Source organism: Parasteatoda tepidariorum, chromosome 7 (genome assembly GCF_982258835.1).
Source record: "Parasteatoda tepidariorum strain Cologne lab strain chromosome 7, Ptep-v5.0, whole genome shotgun sequence".
Taxonomy (NCBI): domain Eukaryota; kingdom Metazoa; phylum Arthropoda; class Arachnida; order Araneae; family Theridiidae; genus Parasteatoda; species Parasteatoda tepidariorum.
This window is the reverse complement of record NC_141761.1, coordinates 79650918-79670007: the sequence shown is the minus strand read 5'-3', so window position 1 is coordinate 79670007 and position 19090 is coordinate 79650918. Positions and strand designations below refer to the sequence as shown.

At 29.2% G+C, this 19090-nt stretch overlaps 1 protein-coding gene across 1 annotated transcript in view; it reads left to right on the top strand.

Annotated features, from left to right (window-relative positions):
• Nucleotides 1-19090, top strand: part of LOC107442263 (homeobox protein orthopedia) — a 90959-nt gene that overhangs the window by 28555 nt on the left and 43314 nt on the right. The window contains exon 2 of the mRNA XM_043043188.3: nt 5626-5915. Coding sequence (XP_042899122.1) covers nt 5626-5915 — 290 coding nt within the window. The remainder of the gene's footprint in view (nt 1-5625; nt 5916-19090) is intronic.

Genomic DNA, 19090 nt, shown 5'->3' with positions numbered 1-19090 from the left:
CTTTTATATTTTTTATAATATTTTGTATAAATGTTTTTTCCATAGACAACGCATGCATTAATTTGGAACATTTACTTTTTTAAAAATTCAAATGATTTTTTTTTAGTTCGGAAGTAGCAAATAAAATATCTTAAAAGGTGTTAATAAATTATGGAGATATGCATGAATGTGCAGTTTATTAATCAAAACAATCAGATTTTTATTCTAATTTCTGAATTTTATATTTCAGTTTTAATTTTTTTTAAACGCAAATCTTAATATTTTTGATCAAGTTTTAAATCAAAACAACTTATTCCCACCAACATTTTTCGTATACGAAATGGAAATAACTCGAGATTAATTCAAGGTAAAAATTTAGCTTTTGATATTTAATAACCTATTTTTAATTTTACAATTAATTAATTTTGTAATTGATAACCGTACCTGAAAGCTATTAGTAAACGGAAAAAAAGCTTCTTATGTTTACCTGTAGCCTTACCTTATTGAACATGACTACTCATATCAATATAGAGAAGCAATTTTAAGAAATGCCTCATAAACCCGTTTTAATTTAAATAAATAATTAATACTTATTAACTATTATCATATTTTCGAAAAATTTTGTAACAAAATATGAGAAGTATTTTTTTTAATTTTATTACTTTAATGAGTCTTTAAAAAAAAATGCTAATTGTCAACTATAATAATTAAAAATAAAAATATCAAAAATTTAATAATTATTCATGAGCAATTAGTGATTACTGCTAATATAACTATTTTATAATTATCAGCAGTGATTACAAAAACTTAATAATTGTTATTAACAATTAATTAGTAATTATATATTACTTCATTATTTTGTCTCATTAAAAATTAGTTTTTTAAAAAAAATATCTTTATTAGTTTCCATGTTTTGAATATTCTGGTATTCTTTTGGGATTAGAAGCACATTCATTTCAGAGAAATGACCGCTAATTTTTCAGCCAATCAATCACTGTTTAATTCCTACACAGTAATCAATGCTAAATATTTAGAAACTTCATAGATTTATTTTATCAAAAATATATTATTTTAAAATATTTCCCAAGCATGAAATCAAGAAACTCTTAATGGTTGTTTTGGATTTCACTCTCTTCTAAGATTTTGAATTTCATAAATTTCTAAATCTTCCCTGTGTCTCTGAAATTAGTTAACATTAAAATTATTGTACAATGTGCAAAAACAAAATAACTAAATAAACGGACTATCTTGAATGACTTTTGTTCTATTGATGGTATCTTCTTGTTCTAGGACTCATGCTTAATGGTTTGAAGGCGTGACCTTAAATATGCTACTTAAGCAGTGCAGACGATATTTTAATTTGCTAAATCAGACATAAAGGCGTACTTTCTCTTAATAAACATATCTATTTTTTAAAGTAATCGAAACATAGAGAGTAGCAGCAATCTGGGAAGAATGACCCCAATAGTTTGATTCGGAGAGCCGTCAAATATTTTAACTTTTTAATGCTAATTTTACTTTTTACGTATTGCTTCCTATCTCGAGGACTTTTTTAAAGAACTAAAAAAAAATTTCACGCGATTATATAATTCGCTTATCCAAGGATAATTCTTCACAAAAAATGACTTTCAGTACATATTTATTAATTTTTATTATTTTAGTTGAAGTAGAAAAAATTGTGAATTAAAAGGTATGCAGTTTTTTACATCATTTCAAAGAAGGCAGTTTTACATTTCAAAATACAAAATCTGAATGAAATTGATAGAGTAGTTACTAAAATAATGTAAAATTGTCATGTAATGTCATGTAAAATTGCATTCTTTAAAATGTTGTTGAAAATTGTATGTCTTGCAACTCAAAATTTTTTTCCGACTATTATTAAATAAAATAACAAAAAATAATAAATATTTACTATAAGTTATTTTTTTGTGTTGAATTATCTTAGAATAAGCGAGTTTTATAGTTGTGTGTGAAAAGTTTTCCATTCACTTAAAAAGTTCGCGAGATATGGCGAGATTCTTAAGAAAAAATTAACATTAAGGGGTCCCAAACTTTGGACTACTCTCCTGTCCAAACTATAGAGACCATATTTTCCAAATTGCAGCTACCCCCTACATTTCCAGGATCAGAAATACGAATCAGTAGAAGTAAAGATACGTTTATTCAGAGAAAGTACGTTTTTGTGTCTTATTTTGTGACCTAAAATATCGTCATCAATAATTAATCAGCATATTTGGAGTCACACCCTTGAACTATTAAGATTTAGTCCTAGAACAAAAAGATCCAATCATTAAACCAAAAGTTATTTAGGGTAGTTCATTTTTTTTTACGCACTGTAATAAAAAATAAATAAAAAAAAAAATGTAATAAAAAAATAAAAAATCGAATTATAAAACGTAAGTATGCAAATTAATTCAATCGGATGATATTTTTAGCACTAAATCAGACCAAGAAATATAATTTATTTACATAAATATGCCGAAAAGGATTTTTAATTTTCTAAAGAAAAGTTTCCACAATCTGAAACATATTGTTTTAGCTATTTCTTATTTCGTTGCACGAAATCTAAGCGACTCAGAAATTATCAAGGCATTAAGAAAAATGTACTGGAAGTACAATAAGATGACAAAAATAAATGTTACATTCAATAATTAGTTTGAAAATTAATAAATGTTAAACTTTCAAAAAAAAAAAAAAAAATACCATAAGGTTCACTGTATAGGCCGCAGGAAAGCAATCATAGAGTTGACATTCGCCATGCTTAATAAGCCATATTTGTTTATGAATTTAACTTGGAGTTTTTTATTGTTTTAAAAATTCCAATTTATTCAAAAATCATGGCAATTTTAATTTTATTTTAATTTTGAGGTATATTTTGTTTTACTTCGCAAAATTTATAAGACCTAGAAATAAGATATGGAATTCAATGGATTAAAAAAATTAAGATTCGATTATTATAATTTGAGAATTATCACCTATTAAGATTGAAGTAAACAAAAACTGTTTTGACCGATTTACTGTCCGATGAAATGCAACTACGGAGTTGAAATTTGATGTGATGAATGGGTCATTTTTAATGATAAATGATATTACGAGATTTATTTTCTTAAAATTCAAATTGTTTCGTAAGTAATTGAAATTTCAAATGCCTTTTTGTAATTTTTTTTTTAAAATTAAAGATTAGTTATCTATTGTTGACGAAGGATTTAAATCTCTCAAGTTTTTACTTTACAAGCTCGAGCTAGACTTGATGCCAGAAATAAGAAGAAAGAAAAATTGGTAAATAAAATTTACAAGTACACAAAAGAGATTAGATGCTGCCTCTTACAAATCATAACAATCACATAAAAAGCATTCTGTACAACAACATTTTAGCACAAATGTACTACAAAAATAAACACAAATTCGATGTACTACAAAATTTTGAAAACATATGGATGAACCTTGTTTGAAATTAAATGACTTGTCTACGATAAGCACATGCAAAATTATTGAACTTGGATAAAATAAGGTTCATTACTTTGAAATAAGTGTGTCAATGTTTAATACTGACATTTTAGAATTTGTCATTTTAAGCGAAAATCGAATTTAAGTTAACGAAACTTTTTTTATTTATTTATTTCACTTTTTGATGCTTCTCAATATTTCGCAATTTAAATTTTGTTTATTTTGAACAATTACTTGTGGTATAATAAATAAGAATGACTTAGAATCATGGTTACCTGTCATTTTTACTATAAATATGTGTATTTTGTTAAATATTTATCATATCGCGTAATGAGATCTAAATTTATACTTGTTTAACGCTCTAATTCCAGTGTTATATTAGTTAGTTTAGTTATAATACTGACAAAGTAGCTAATAATCTCATTTTAAGTGAATATTCCATTAATATTACCAGAGAAAATACAACCTGAGCAGCAGAAACTATGACGAACTTTTGGACCCAAATTTTTTCATTTCCTTTTCTAATAAATTAATTACAAAAACCTATTTTACTATTTATTGTAATATTCTAGCTTATAATGTGTCTTATACTTTACTATCGTATGAGTAATATAAATAATAAGTAATAGCCGTGACTTGATGCCTAAGGAAATAAGTTTTTAACTACTTTGGAAATGGTCTTACAATGTTCCATTATCAATTCTTCTCACTTGTCAAAATCATCATGCTTGTTGTAGATTAATTTATATATTTCTTTTCTTAATAATCTAATGGTGACAGATGATTTTCAGAACGAATTTAAAATAAATTTAGAATTTTATCTAAAAGTGTATTGACATCTAAGGAACTGACTATGAATAAGAATAATATATAATAGCTGTGTGGTGATGTCTAATGTAATAGCTTTAAGCTAGTACTGTACTTTGGAATGCTCCTACAATGTTCCGTGATAAATTCCACGAACCTGTAAGAATCATCACGTTTGCTGTAGATAAATATAAGTATTCTCTTTTCTTAATATTCTTAAGATGGCAGATAAGTTTCAAAATATTTTAATAGTTTAGAAGCATTTGTAAAAGTGTGTTGATGTCTAAGGAACTAGCTATGAATAATATAAAATAGTCATGCGTTGATGTCTAAGTAAATAGTTTTGAACTAGTGATTTGGAATGCTCCTACAATGTTCCATGATCAATTTCACTCACCTGTCAACATCGTCCCAATTGCTAAATCGAACTTATACATTTTCTTTCCTTAATATACCTATGATGACCGACAGGTTTCCAAAAATCATAAATAGTTTAGTTGTAAAACAAAAGTTTGAAACTAGACAATATATACACTTCGCAAAAATAGTAAAGGCTAAGAATATAAAATGTTCAACCAAAACACAGTTTAGCTTAAAAATGGTATTTTCAGGAATAAAGATTTAATTTTTCGTGATACGAAGATATATTCCATTTAAGATTACAAGTTATATGGCGTAGAAGTATAGAAAAAGATAAACTTCTACGTCTAAAATAGCATGTCTTAGGGATCAGATTTTCATATAATGAGTTTTTATAGTTAAAGGTACAAAGTTAATATACAAACGTTATTTAATACCATGAAACATTTGATTCTCGGTTCCTAGTTGTTCACATATATAGTAAATTCATTATTTGGCTATAATTATTAAATTTAATCTATGGGCTTAGGATAGTATACTAAGTTTGGATGGTACAGTATTGAATTTTGTGCTGGAGATTTAGAGGTATTAATTTTTGGATTTGAATGATGATAAATTTTTCATAATTCTAAACACACAGTTAATTGGTTTAAATAATTCCATAATAGAGTTTAATCTTTTATAAGCCCAAAGGAAAATTATTCTTTGATCATCTTTAAGGTTTAGGTTCAAAGTATAGTAAAAAAATTTTAAATTCTTGTTTAGCCCAAGGAAAGATTATTCTTTAATCATTTTCCTATGTCTTGGTTTAAAGGATATGGAATTTTTTATATTTTTTCTGCTGTGCAGTTAGTAGGTCGGAACAGAACTCCATGATCAAGTTAAGCCTTTTTCAAGTCCAAAGGAAGATGATCCTTTGATAATCTTTTAAACTTTAGGTTCAAAGGATAGGAAATTAATTTATGATTCTTGCTGTGCAGTTAGTAGGTTTGAACTAAACTCTATAAAGAATTTTAGCCTTTTCTCTTCTAGGTTCAAAGGAAGATTCCGGCCTAGTGAAGAGCAACGGTGGTGCAGGCGGGGAGAGCGGAGGTCTTCAGGTCCTGGATGGCCTGCACAATTCCGGGGGCCATGGGGGAGCCCCCAATACCAGTGATGCCCCGTCCAACGACAAACCCCTTAAACAAAAGAGGCATAGGACTCGCTTCACACCCGCACAACTTCAGGAACTTGAAAGAAGTTTCTCAAAGACACATTATCCCGATATATTTATGAGAGAAGAATTGGCCATGCGTATAGGACTCACAGAATCCAGAGTACAGGTTAGATTTTTGTTTACTACTGTTGATGAAAAGCTTAATAAATATCTTTTTTTTCTTTAAATGAAACTAGAGGGATCCTCAGCTGTTCACTCCGCTTACCATACCCCGTTATTACTTCGAATTCCTTATTGTCTGTTTCTCAAAAGACGATATTTTTTTAAAAGAAAAGTAAAAGTTATTTTATTTATAAAATATATAATTATTATTCTGTAATACGAAAATTTTGCTAATATACTAATCGTAACGAAGTAAGCGATTACATAGAGGAGAAAATTAATGAATGGATTTTTTTTTAAAAAAAATTAAATTTTGTAAACAGAGTGATATGATAAGAAGAAATAAATATCATAATTTTATCTCCTTAACGAGTAATTTTATCTCTTTAATCAAGTAATTTTATCTCTTTAACGATAACTTTATACCACAGTCCAAATGGGACTCTTCTTATTTCTCTACAATCAAGTTTGTTATAGTTTCTAAAATCTCAGTTTAAATATTATCCAGTATATCTAGTAACATCTAATTTCTCTCTTTTTTTCCCCCTCTCTTCCTCTCTCTCCTTCTTCTCTTTCTTTCTCGCTACTTTGGACATCAACTCAAGCAAGAATTTATAAAATAGAAATATCGCCCTGTAAGAAATGGTTTCTCAAATGTCACAAAATTTTCTTTGTTTTTGACGAAACCATTTCCTGATATATGCTCCAAGCAAACACTTTATCAAAGTAACGAAATAACTAACGTCACTTCTTCTAGGAAACGAATTTCGTCAAAATTGAAAAAAAATATTTCATCATTCCATTTTCCAAAGGAAAAAAAATTCTAGTTGTGCATAATGTATCTAACATTTATAATAATCCCTATATCGTGGGCCCCTTATAGGTTGATCAATGTCACCCCAACAATGCAAGACGATAGAGCAGAGCGATAAAGATAGAGCAGAGCGATAAATTACACCTATTTCCAAGCGGGATACGAACCCGGGATCTTCCTAGTACAAGGCCCTTTCTTTGACCGCCAGACAAGATGGTCTGTTTATTTCTTCACTTTGTCTTCGATCGCGCAGTCTTCTTCCTAGTTAACAATTTCCCATAATGCTTTACGATGAGGTTTCGAGTTAAGGAAACATTTTCGTCATATATTTCCGAGTTCGCATTTCGTCTCAAACCACGTGAGTTCATGATGAAATGATTCTCAAAATTAACGAATAACAACTCAAGGATTGCTGAATCGTCAAAAGTGAGAATTTTATTTCTGACTGTACGGGATAACTAAATAAAATTTCCTCTACAACAATGAATAAATTTTTATTATTTAATTTCAAAAAATGAGAAAAATTCGCAAAAATAAAAACAATTAAAGTTGCACTTGCGATAAGTTTCGATCAAAATTGAATTTTGCACTACACTAGTAAATATGACTATACTATTAAATATATATTCAATAGATTAGTCAATCGAAGATAATATGAAAAACTTGATGAACGAAACGAATCTCGGTACACCGTAGGCTGATAAGATAGATTTTTAGTTGATAATCATTCGAGACTTACATGAAGCAATCGACTAATTAAATCAATTCCATTATGTCAACGTTTGACTGATAAGCATATACTCATTTACTACTAAATATATGTTCACTGGATTCGGGGATAAAATGAGACAGTTTAAAATTTTGGTTGTTGTGGCACATATCCCAAAAAATCAACCAATAGAACGTACTTTAGAACTATTTTTGTAATAAATGCATTATACCCTGAAAAATTCCGGATTTCCAAATTATGGTCAAAAGCACTAGTACCCTGAGTGCAGCATTGGTAAAATCCATTTTTCCGTGAAATCCGTTTTTATCATACTATACCCCGTTTTCACTGTAATATTTATTTAATTGCAGTGATTCAGTTATTTTACAATAAATATTACTGTAAATAAATTACGGTATATAAGATTTTCTTTTCTGAAAATTTTATGGTTAAAAGAGATTTTACGGTTATCATTATTCGATCCGCAATGTTTTGCAGCGTATTTTTCTTTTCATTAAAAGGATTGCAAAAAAAAATTTGAATTGTAAAAAAGAAGGAAAAATAATTATAAAAATATGCATCGAAAATCTTATTTTCTTACCAAAAAAAATTGGGACTTCATTCTGATAGGGTTTTTGATAGTTCTAACTGGACTATGTTTCGAAAGTATTTTTGATTATTTTAAGAGAAATATGTCTAACACAATAAAATTGAAGTTAAATACATTATAAATATAGGTTTTATGTTTAATTTTAAATTCTTATTTTACGGGCATATCCTCTTTTTTATATATATTCATAAGCAGATAAACCAGAATCATATCAGTTTGGCTTGTTCAAAGACCGTTCAGAAATTGCTTAATCACCTAACGATGATGAATGCTTGTAATTTTTTTTTACAATGTGGGGAAAAGGGTATAAGCAATGGCTACATAAGACATCAAAATCCTTTTTTAAATTTTCGAAAGCGCAAAATAATTAAAAAAATGTTACGAAAAATTACGCACGGAAAAATATAAATTGAATTCAAGGAAAGAAAAATTAGAAAAAAAATTTTTAGAAGATTTTCAGAGGAAAAAATATTTTTACGAGGAAAACAAAAGGTTACTAATAAATATTCTATTCAATACTTTATAAGAAGAATTGAAACGTATATTTTTTTATGCTTCTTTCATTTGAATTTTATCCAAGAAAAATTTGTTTCATAAAGTTAATCTAAAAACAATGTGTTACGATTTTCTTGCATAATCAAGAGAGAGTTTGCTCTTGCCTTATTTTTAGCCAAGAGAGGTGAGGGGATTCCAAAATTGCCAAGAACATGATTAGGTAATATTTGAATGGCCTTTCAACACCATCTAAAATAAGGTTCAACGTTTTACCAAATAATTGGTGCCAATTTAGCTGCATCCAATATTATAAGAAACTTGATGCGAAGTTCTGAAAATGTCGTGGGGTTGGAGGAAATACGACTGCTGTTGCAGTTAAACGTTGAACTAAATCAGAAGCTTTTCTTTATGCCCATTTTTGAGTGAGACGGTCGAACCAGGTTCAACTTTTGGCAGAATTTTAGGTGAAAGATTGAGCAAAGCTTAATGTTTTGCTCATACCAATTTTACAGTGAAAGGCTGAACCACGTTTCAAGCTATAATACAAACTAGTTTTAAAGAAACATTGGTCTAAAAGAAAACCTAGGATTTAGTTCAATGTTTAACTACAATAGTGCTTTTGGGAACACCCAGGGACTAATATAGGACCTTTATATCATTAGGAACACCACAGCAACGGTAGAATTTCGCACCAAATTTCTTATATTGGTTGAAAGCTAAATTTACATTCGCTTAGTTAAACATTAAACCATGTTTTTTAAATGTATTTATCCTATTTTCTTTTACGCATAGTCCAGTTGTTTAACGTTGGAAAACATTTTTAAATGCAGAATTTCATAAATTGATCGATCATCAATAATTTAAATATATTAAAAAAAAAACATTTTTCATAAGAATAACTGAGGCAATATTATGTATAATAAGTTGGTATTAAATTTTAAAAACTTTGTCTACCTTACAGGTACTGGAATTTTTAACTCTGAAATTGTTTTTGTATGATGAAATATTAAAAAGAGGGAGGGGTGATGCGCAAAAAATTTTATAATTATTATTCTATTAGCTTAATTGAAATAGTTATTACTTTTGAAGATCTAAATTAGATTTTAGAAATAAATAATTGCTTAATTCAATCAAATATTTTGAAACTTTTGAAATAATCATGACAATCACTTTGCCCCTTTCTTCATCACTAATACATAATCAATTCTATTTAAATAGTAATACTCATTATATGATACATATGCCTATCTCAGTAGTTTTTTTAAATGGTAGACTTAAATAAAAAATTGTAAAAGAACAGACGCTTAGTAGGGAGAAAAAAAATACAGTAACGGTAAGGTTATATTTTTTCCCACATTGTACTTTTAATTCTAAGTAATTGATGGAATAAAAACATATTCTTCTTAAATCTGCTTCTTTAATAAGAATTTTAATAAGTAAATAGCAGTAGTTTATCCCTTCCCCTGCAGCTCTGTAATTTTTCATTCGTAACCAAATCGCAATCAAAAGCAAATTTAATTATTCAAGTATTTATGTTATATAACTACACTAGAAAAATATTTAAAGCAGACGGTATGAAGGCAGATTTTACAATAACATAAAGCCCATACAGAAGGAAAAAAATAGATATTCTTAGCTAATGGCATCATTTTATTACAAGAAGCTTTTACAATATGTACAGTAACAAATCATTTACAGTAAAATCAAAAGCCCAATTACAACCATCATGTCAATCTAATATAATAATAAAAATTTTAGAAACAAAATTTAATTTGTTTTTTGAAAAATAGTTCAAATTAACTGTGGCACTAAGTTAAATTTTGTGTAAATATTTCAATTTTTTCTCTGACATAATAAACTGATAAAAGTATTCGAATAAATTTTCTTTTAATCTTACACACCGTCTCAGAAATGTAGGTAAAAATCAGAATTTTTTATAGTTTTGTAAATGAATATTCAAATATTTAAGTAAGTGCTTCTTGTTTTTTAACTTGCAAATATTTTTAAAAAAAGTTATGTAATTAAATTAAAAAATTAAAAGTACTTAATTTTATAAAATTTAAAAATAAATGTTATAGCATGTTCCATAAATTTTGAATCTCGAGTCTATTAAAAAATTATTTTTTAAATGTTGAAAATTGAAAATAATCCTTTAATCTCATTAATTTCGTAAATCTCATATGATGCCTTTAATTTGTATTCAGTTCAAGCTAATATTTATTGCGAATTCTCTTAATTTCCTATGGCAATTGTTAAAGAACTTTTTAACAATGAAATAATTTAAGAAATGAATAAGATTAATAAAAAATTAAATAATTAATTTGTAACTATAGAAGCAAAGAAATATCTCAGACTTAATATTTTTAAAGTTTTAAACCGATCTTTGAGAAGAATTTAAAAAGATTTGCAGATAGATGATACTTGGAAATGAATCTAAAGGTCTGGTTTCTTAGGACAAGAGCCTTATCTGGGCGTCAGCGGGACGTCAACGTCACGCTGACGCCAACAAAATACTGGTTTGTTAGCTCAAGGCCTGGTTTCTTAGAACTAGCGCCTTATCTGGGCGTCAGCGGAAAGTTGACGTAGATCTGACGCCAAAAAATACTTTTTTGTTAGATCAGCGTGAGCAGTCGGTTCAACGCAGACATTATCTCTCATTGCGCATGCGTTAATAACGTAAAAAAATTTTTATTTTGAATTTGTATTGATTTTGTTATCGTCGACCAGTGTTTTAGAGAACAAATAATGACTTTGTCCAAGAAAAAACACATTATAGCTGAGCTAAATGAAGAGTGCTATGTTTAATGAAGAAGCTATGTTTAATGTCAAAATCAAAATCTTGGCTGATTTTAATGTGCTGTTGGATGTTGTCCGCCATTGCTTCTGTGGTTAACGTCACGTTGTAATCCAACTGCAGTTGAGCTGGACGGCAATTGTAGTTCAAGATGAGCGTTCGATGACGTATACTATCAAACTCACAAATGGACCAATCAGAGGTTAGCGCTGATTTCCAGCTGACGGCGTCCTGTCCTAAGAAACCAGGCCTTTAGATTTCCAAGACCATGAAAAACTTTTTTTTTCCTGGTCTAAGAACTCTTCAAACTCAAAACTCAATTTGTGATGATTGAATGATTAAAAAAAATGGCATGAGGAAAATAACAGATTGCTCTAAATTGAGGTATCTCTGAAAACATAATCCACAGAAAAATAAAATTGTGCAAAAAAAATATTTAAATAAAATGAAAACTATTAAATTATAACTATTAAACAATTAGATCCATTGTTTAAAAAAATTAAATTTATCTTAATTTTTTTCATTAAAGTTTGTACTTTTTAAGATATGCTCCAACCGCATTTTTTTTAAAATTGCTGCTCTGAAGAAATTCAACACAGCTAGTAAATATGAGATATTTAATGCGTAATATAATGAAATCAACAGGCAAACAACATCAATGAAAGTATCAGGTCTACCAAGTTCAACTCCTTCAGAACTAATTACAAAATTTCCCTTCATTACGTTTTGATCAATTTATATTTTCGAAAAGGAAAAATTTAATCATGGAGTTTTTTATTTTCTGCAACCTAATTTGCATAAATAAAGCAAAAACTTTGTAAAAATATCTATATAATATAATATATATAGGGTGCCCAAAAAATTTGGAATCGTCTTTCTTAACTGCAGAACCGCTACAGCTGTAATAATAAAAGTGGTGTCTTGGTATAGTGATGTGTACTATATGCTATAAGATAGCACCATTTACAGCGTTAGATGGCTGAAAACAATGGATTTAACGTTTCTATCAGGAAAACGGAATAAGGAAGAGTAAATAAAAAGAAATTACAAAGTTGTAGAATACAATGCAAAGTTCAAGAAAGGATCCAAACGTGTGCATTGTAGTTGACGGAAATGATTTTGAACATCAATATTAAAGCTATTTTTAAATAATTGTTTTTTTTTCTTTCTAAAAACGTGTCATGACGTCATAGTACAAGAATTTGCGAAACATAAAACCGCATTTCATGCATTCAGTTTTTCACATTGACGTTCAAAAGTTTTTTTGTTTTTTTTTTTTGTACTAAATTGGTGATGCTCGGAAATTTTTAATTCACTTTTATTCTCTATCTTGTACCTTTTTTGAGATAGAAACAATTCCGAAGTTTTCCACCAGGTGACGCTGTAAATGATACCACCTTGTAGCACACAGTCACTTTACACAGGCGTCACTTTTATAACTATAGTTGTAGCCTTTATGTAGTTAAAAAGTTGGTTCCAAGCTTCAGTGGGCACCCTGTATGTGAATAAGATAAGAAGTAAATCTGAGTGGAGCTTCGACTCTGAGACATCATGTCTTGCCGAAAGGGTATTTATACAGTGAGAAAGCAAAGGCAAAAGCCGACCAACATGTCATCAAACTCGTTTTAGATGGCAGGAGTGGTTGACGGTGCAGTACATATTTGGCCACATTTGAGGAGATAAAGCTCACTTTTTTTATTATTGTTTCTTTTTTTTTTTTTTCTATTTTCAGTTGACTTTAATTCAAATTAATTGTAATATTAATAATTTGCAATCAAATATTTTAACAACAATAATGCTTGATTTAAATAATACTAATACTTTTAGGCATAATTACAAATTGTTTTCATTGTCAGAATACTTGCTTTTGTTTTGAATACTTTATTTTATTTTATAACCGTCGTTGAACAGCCGACCCAATTTCATGGGTTTACGACTACTAATGTTCAACTCCGTAGCCCTGTAATTTTGAACCAATCCAGAAGACAAGGAAACTCCTGGATCAGTACCGCCAGAGGTATTGATTTGTTATGGGAACATGGAGGACTTTGAGACTCGACAGATTTAACGTGCATCAGTCACCATTTACTACACGGGGAGTCTTCGGCCGGCGAGGATCGAACCCACGACCTCTTGGACATGGGCCCAGCACCCTACCGACCAGGCTATCCCGGCCTACAGTTTTGAATACTTACATTTTCTGCAGATATGAAATCTTCGCTTAGACTTTCGCGACAATGGCCGTTATTTTGATTTTGGCTCCAACATTTAAAATCACGCCAAGCTCGTACCGTCAATTAATATTCTACCGACAATAACTCTATATGATGAGAATTAGACATAATAATGAATAAATAATTAACCTTGCAGTGAAATGCAATTAAATATTTAAATTTGTTGAAAGTTAAAGAAAATAAATGCATTTCAATGCTTGCTTATGTTAAGCACTACGTACCAAAATATAAGAAGGAAAGTATAATTTCTTTTCTCACAATAAATACTAATTTATTTTTAATCTGTGTTCTAAACTGACAATAAAAATTACTAAAATATGCATAAAAACGCAGAATTTTTCGTTATTTTATAAGCTTTTGTGTAGACATAGCTATATAAAATGCCGAGATATAAAAACCGAAATTTTTATTTTAATTATAAATACAATAATGGTTAGAATTGTTAAAAATCCCATTTTTTCTGCAATCAGAAGAACCATTTTACACTTTTCAATAATCACCGTAAAAATTTTAATGACAAATCTGTTTTGTAGACGTTTTTAAAGCAACGCACTTTAAAATAGGTATCTCCGGGAAGTTAAAAAAAAGTGAATCAACTAACAAATCGAACAAGATAAACAACCATTCTAGAAGTATGTGCTAAATCAAGAATTTCGTACTAAAAACACCACGCATAGAAAACAGAAATATTAAATGGCGTAAGCAATAATTAAAAACTTACTTACCTTGCTAAGTATGCGAATTGGATTTAACTTTCATGTTCCTCTTACTTTGATAGATGAGTAGTCCGTTGAAATTTGCCGGTCGTCCACCATTAACTCGAAGTCGGTTACGTTACAGTTAAGTCAGGTTCAACCACAGATGTAGTGAAATCAATTCAAGCTTACTGAGAGTCCTTTTTAATTGGGTATAATATGAAAAAAACACAACTACTTCGATTTAGTAGGAACAACATATGACGCAATGCTAAACGAATGGAATTTAGTTGTTGTTTATTTAGTTATTGTTATTAGTAGTTGTTGTTATTTGTTTTAGTTGTTGTTGTTTATTTAGTTGTATTTAGCTTCAATAACTTTTCTTTATAATGCAATAAAATCTGGCGAGCAGCTATTGAAACGATTGAACACTTCGTTTGTTTATTTGTGGCTTGAAGTTAGGCTCGCAGAAAATGCCGTTCATGGGTTAAATTTAGTAGGAACAACACAACCTGTGACGTAGGCTATATTATACCCAATTGAGCGGAATTCGTATGCCACTCCTTGCTGGTCTTTGCTTTCATCAGTTTTTTTGAGAAACATTTATCAATTTTATTAATAGTGAAAAGTAAACCTAATGCAAAATAATAAGAAAGATTTCAAAGTTATATGTATAATTATTTTTATTTGGATTTTTATGCATCTTGAATTTTTCATCAATGTCTTTTTTGAATAATTTTATTCATAAATAATAATAATGAATAAACTAACTGAATGCTATCTAGAGATTCTTTCTTATGTCTGCATAAATTTTTATCTCATTTTTTTTTTAAGAATTTACTATTACTTTATAGTTAATGATAACAAAATACTTATTTAAATATAATTTGCTGAACTAAATAATTAATGTTTTTATGAGTTGTGGCTGTAAAAAATGGATTTTTTTTTGTACTAAACGGATTAAATTATGTTATTCATCTAATTAAATTATTTTTATTTAATAATTAGAAATGACTGTCAAAATAGCTTCTTTTTCTAGAAGTGTCATACATTTAATGTCATACATTTTCATAAAATGTAGGCATTCATACATGTCTACATTTTAATACGTGTAAAAAAATGTCTTTAAAGCATTTTCTTATTGTTTTACTTTATAACAATTTTTTCTAACTGAATTGTGAGAAAAGATGCACCTGTAAAATTTTTAAAAAATATTTTAGTATGGCTTTTTTATTAGATATAATTCATTAATTCTCTTTCTGTGCCAAAATGGTTGTCTAGTAAGAACTTTTCATTTGTAAGTGAGTAGTAACGCATGCTAAAAAGTATTAATTATTAAAATTGACTACTTTAAGATGCAGACTAAAATGAAATTACTTATTAATAGGACTTTAAAAAATAAGTTAGTGGGAAATTTTGCATGCTACTTTTACACGGAGAAAAAAAATTCTTGAAAAATTAACACTGCATGATAATGACATTTTTCATTAAAAAAATTCAATTCTGGTTAATAAAACCAAAATATATGGTATTTAAACCATTCGTTTGGTACTTTTTCAATTCCCATGGTGACGGTTGCACGAAACATTTGTTTTTCAAAAGTATAGTTCTCATTACCACACATTTAGTAGAAATTTGAAAACTGAAAATTAAATTTAATCAAATAAAAGTTTTTCATGTTATGTTTAAGGATATCGCGAAAAAATTATCAAATTTTATAGATATTATAAAATTATATTTTATTGCAATTTTGCCGAAATCATTGACAAAGGGCTTCGGTAAAAATTTCCGAGCTTTTTGTTGTTCCCATAGAATCAGAGACGAAGTAAATTGTACCATATTCTGGTACTTTTGATTGTACTTTTTCTCTGTGCATCGGGTCAGCAACTAAGCTCCTATCGATATTTTTTTATTTAATATTTCAATATTTCATTAGAAATATTCGGCATAAAAAGTTTAGAAAAATGATAAATAAAATTAGCAAAGAAAAAAAACGGAGGTAATGTAATTGCTAACTCAAAATTTATTAATATAAATCCTAAATCCGTGGTGGATCAGGGTTAGAGATTTCGCCTCCCAATGAGATCACGCAGCTGTAGCTGGTTAATACGAATTCTGTTCCCAGTTTGCACCGGTCAATCACCGTGAGAGATTTAATCGTGGTTTTCCTCCATGTGTAACGCAAATACGGGTTAGCCTCGTCAAAAAGTGCTTCACGAGGACTAGTTTGTCCGAATCCTTGTTCCAAGAGCTCTTTATCTTCTGCGTTGGATAAATTGCAAGGCTACAAAGTTGAACATTGATTGTTGTAAACTCGGAATTGGGTCTGCTGTTCAACACCGGTTTATAAAATGAAACAAAATATTACTCTTAAATTGTAATCAAGAAAAATACCAATTCAAAATAAAATTTCGTTTCTTTATTCCAATTTCCAAACTTCTTGTTTTAGCTATAAAGATGGATGCAGATCATAATTTTAAAAGCTTAAACGTGTTTAAAAATAACAAGTCTGATAATTGTTGGTTATATTTTTTTAGAGAAAGGAAAATAAATGCTTTTGATATCGTATATTTAATTATGCACTGTTCGCTAAAAAATAAATTCACCACACTCTATAACTTTTGATCCAATGATTGAACGCAATCCAAATTATTTTAATTTGCGTCTTCAAATATGCAAATTAATTAGTGAACTTTGAATCCTTTTTCTAAGACTCTACATGCATAAAAATTAACTCTAGAAATACTATTGACTTTAATATTCACTGTCTTATTCTATCAGGAAAATTATCTTGTATTAAACCACTGTTTCATCTTTGAAAGCAAAATAATTTTTTTAATGTTGGTTAAAAGAAATAAATCTTTTTACAATATTTATTGTCATGCGTGTTTCTCACTTTAATTAAGATTCTGATCAATCTCAGCCTTGTCATTTCCTTTTTAAAGGCACTCGATTGCGAAATACCATCTAATGTAAAAAGTATTTAGTATTAAATTAGTGATTTTTAGTAGAGGAATATTACTGAATTATACACTTTTGACGACTATCTAAGTCACCTTTTAAAATTATTTTTTACAGCATATAAACATTAATGGTAACCAAAGCAAATGCATGGCACTACCGTATTTAAATATTTTAATTCTCCAACTCCTCCTTCAATCCAAACACCTTTATTACCTACTGCTTCACCGGCGTGGAAGTACTTTAATTTTAATTTAAACTATTTTTAAGACATTGTCAAAGCACTTCATGTATTGAATTTTAGTAGTAATTTAAACAATTAAAAATCTATCCGGTAATCTTTAAATCCCACAAACCACCTAATTACTAGTTTCGGACATTTCACAATAGTCGGCAAAAGTATTAAAAGGATTTCCTACTCTGTCGTATAATAGAAAACTCATCCCAATGCTTCCTTACACACTGTACTACTTACTTACGCACCTCTCTAAATACAAAATTAATTTTAATAAATACTTAAGATATAACTTAAGTATTTAAAATGTATTCACCACTATTTAAATCATAACTTTTTCTCCAATGCTCTCCCGGATATTCACTTTTGTCATTCGGGTATCAGAAGGGCAAATTTGTTGGCCACTTTCTCAGGGGCACCATATTAGGTGAGACAATGTTGCTCCCATAGTTAGAAGGACAAATAGTACAAAGAAGAGAACGAAAGAGAATCCAGTGCTTATCTGGTATTTGAACCCCGGGACCTTCCTGGCTTGAGGTCAGCTCCCGACCACCATATAGCACGGTCGGCTAAATTATTTCTTAAGACAACGTCAAAAAATGAATTTAAATAAATACTTAATTTAAAACTAATTTTTTAACACTTAGGACAACATAACAAAATGAATAATAGCAATACTGTTTCCAATAGATTGAGAAATGCCCAAGTTTATAGTGCTACATAAGATATATATATGTGATAAAAACTAAAATTGATAAATTTTGTCAATAAATTACTTAAATTCCTAGCATAAAGTTAAACAACGAAGCACTCAAATTATACTCCTTATACAAATAATATTAACCAAAACATCTATCGAAAAACATACGTAATTGCTTAAAGTTTTCCGTAACATTTTAAATCATGTTTACCGTCTTAAATAATATAACTAAGTTGAATAAAAAAAAAGCACTCCATAATACATTAAAAGAAGAGTTTCTCTTCCAAAAGAAATCAATACGCACTAAAGAGCACAATTTTCAGCGGCAGCTATGTTCTCGTTTATTACACACTAACCACAATAAGTGTCGCCTTTAAAACCGTAAAAACACGCGTTCTCCATTAGAAGGCTTTGTAACTCTGGATATGAGTCAAAAACTATGTTGAAAAGACACTTTCAAACACACGCGGTTCTAGTCGAGCGAGAAAAAAATATTCTCGAACAAAAAGAGGATGATTTTCCTCCCAAGGGACACTTCCAGTAGTCCAGACAGACGGGGCACAGGGAACATGGGCTGCCCATTAGGGAACACGACTTCAGATAGGGAGGACTAGGAGAACATCATGATCCAGGCCGCACTGCTGCCACCGAAAAGTAATGAATAGCCATCAGATTCCAAAACCCTGACTAGAAAGGGTGTTTTGGCGTTTCGTGTTACTAGGGTGGCAGAGATTTAAATACTTAATGCACATTGGGGGAGGGGGGATGTGATGGATACTTTGCCCGGGTAATTTACTGATCCGCTTTGGTGATAGAATTTAGTGAATATGGCGCAAGGTGTCATTCCTGCCTCTAATATGTTGTATGCTTGATATCGTAAACAATCGAGTGAATTTTATTAATATCAGTTTATTAATTGGTGGAATATGGAA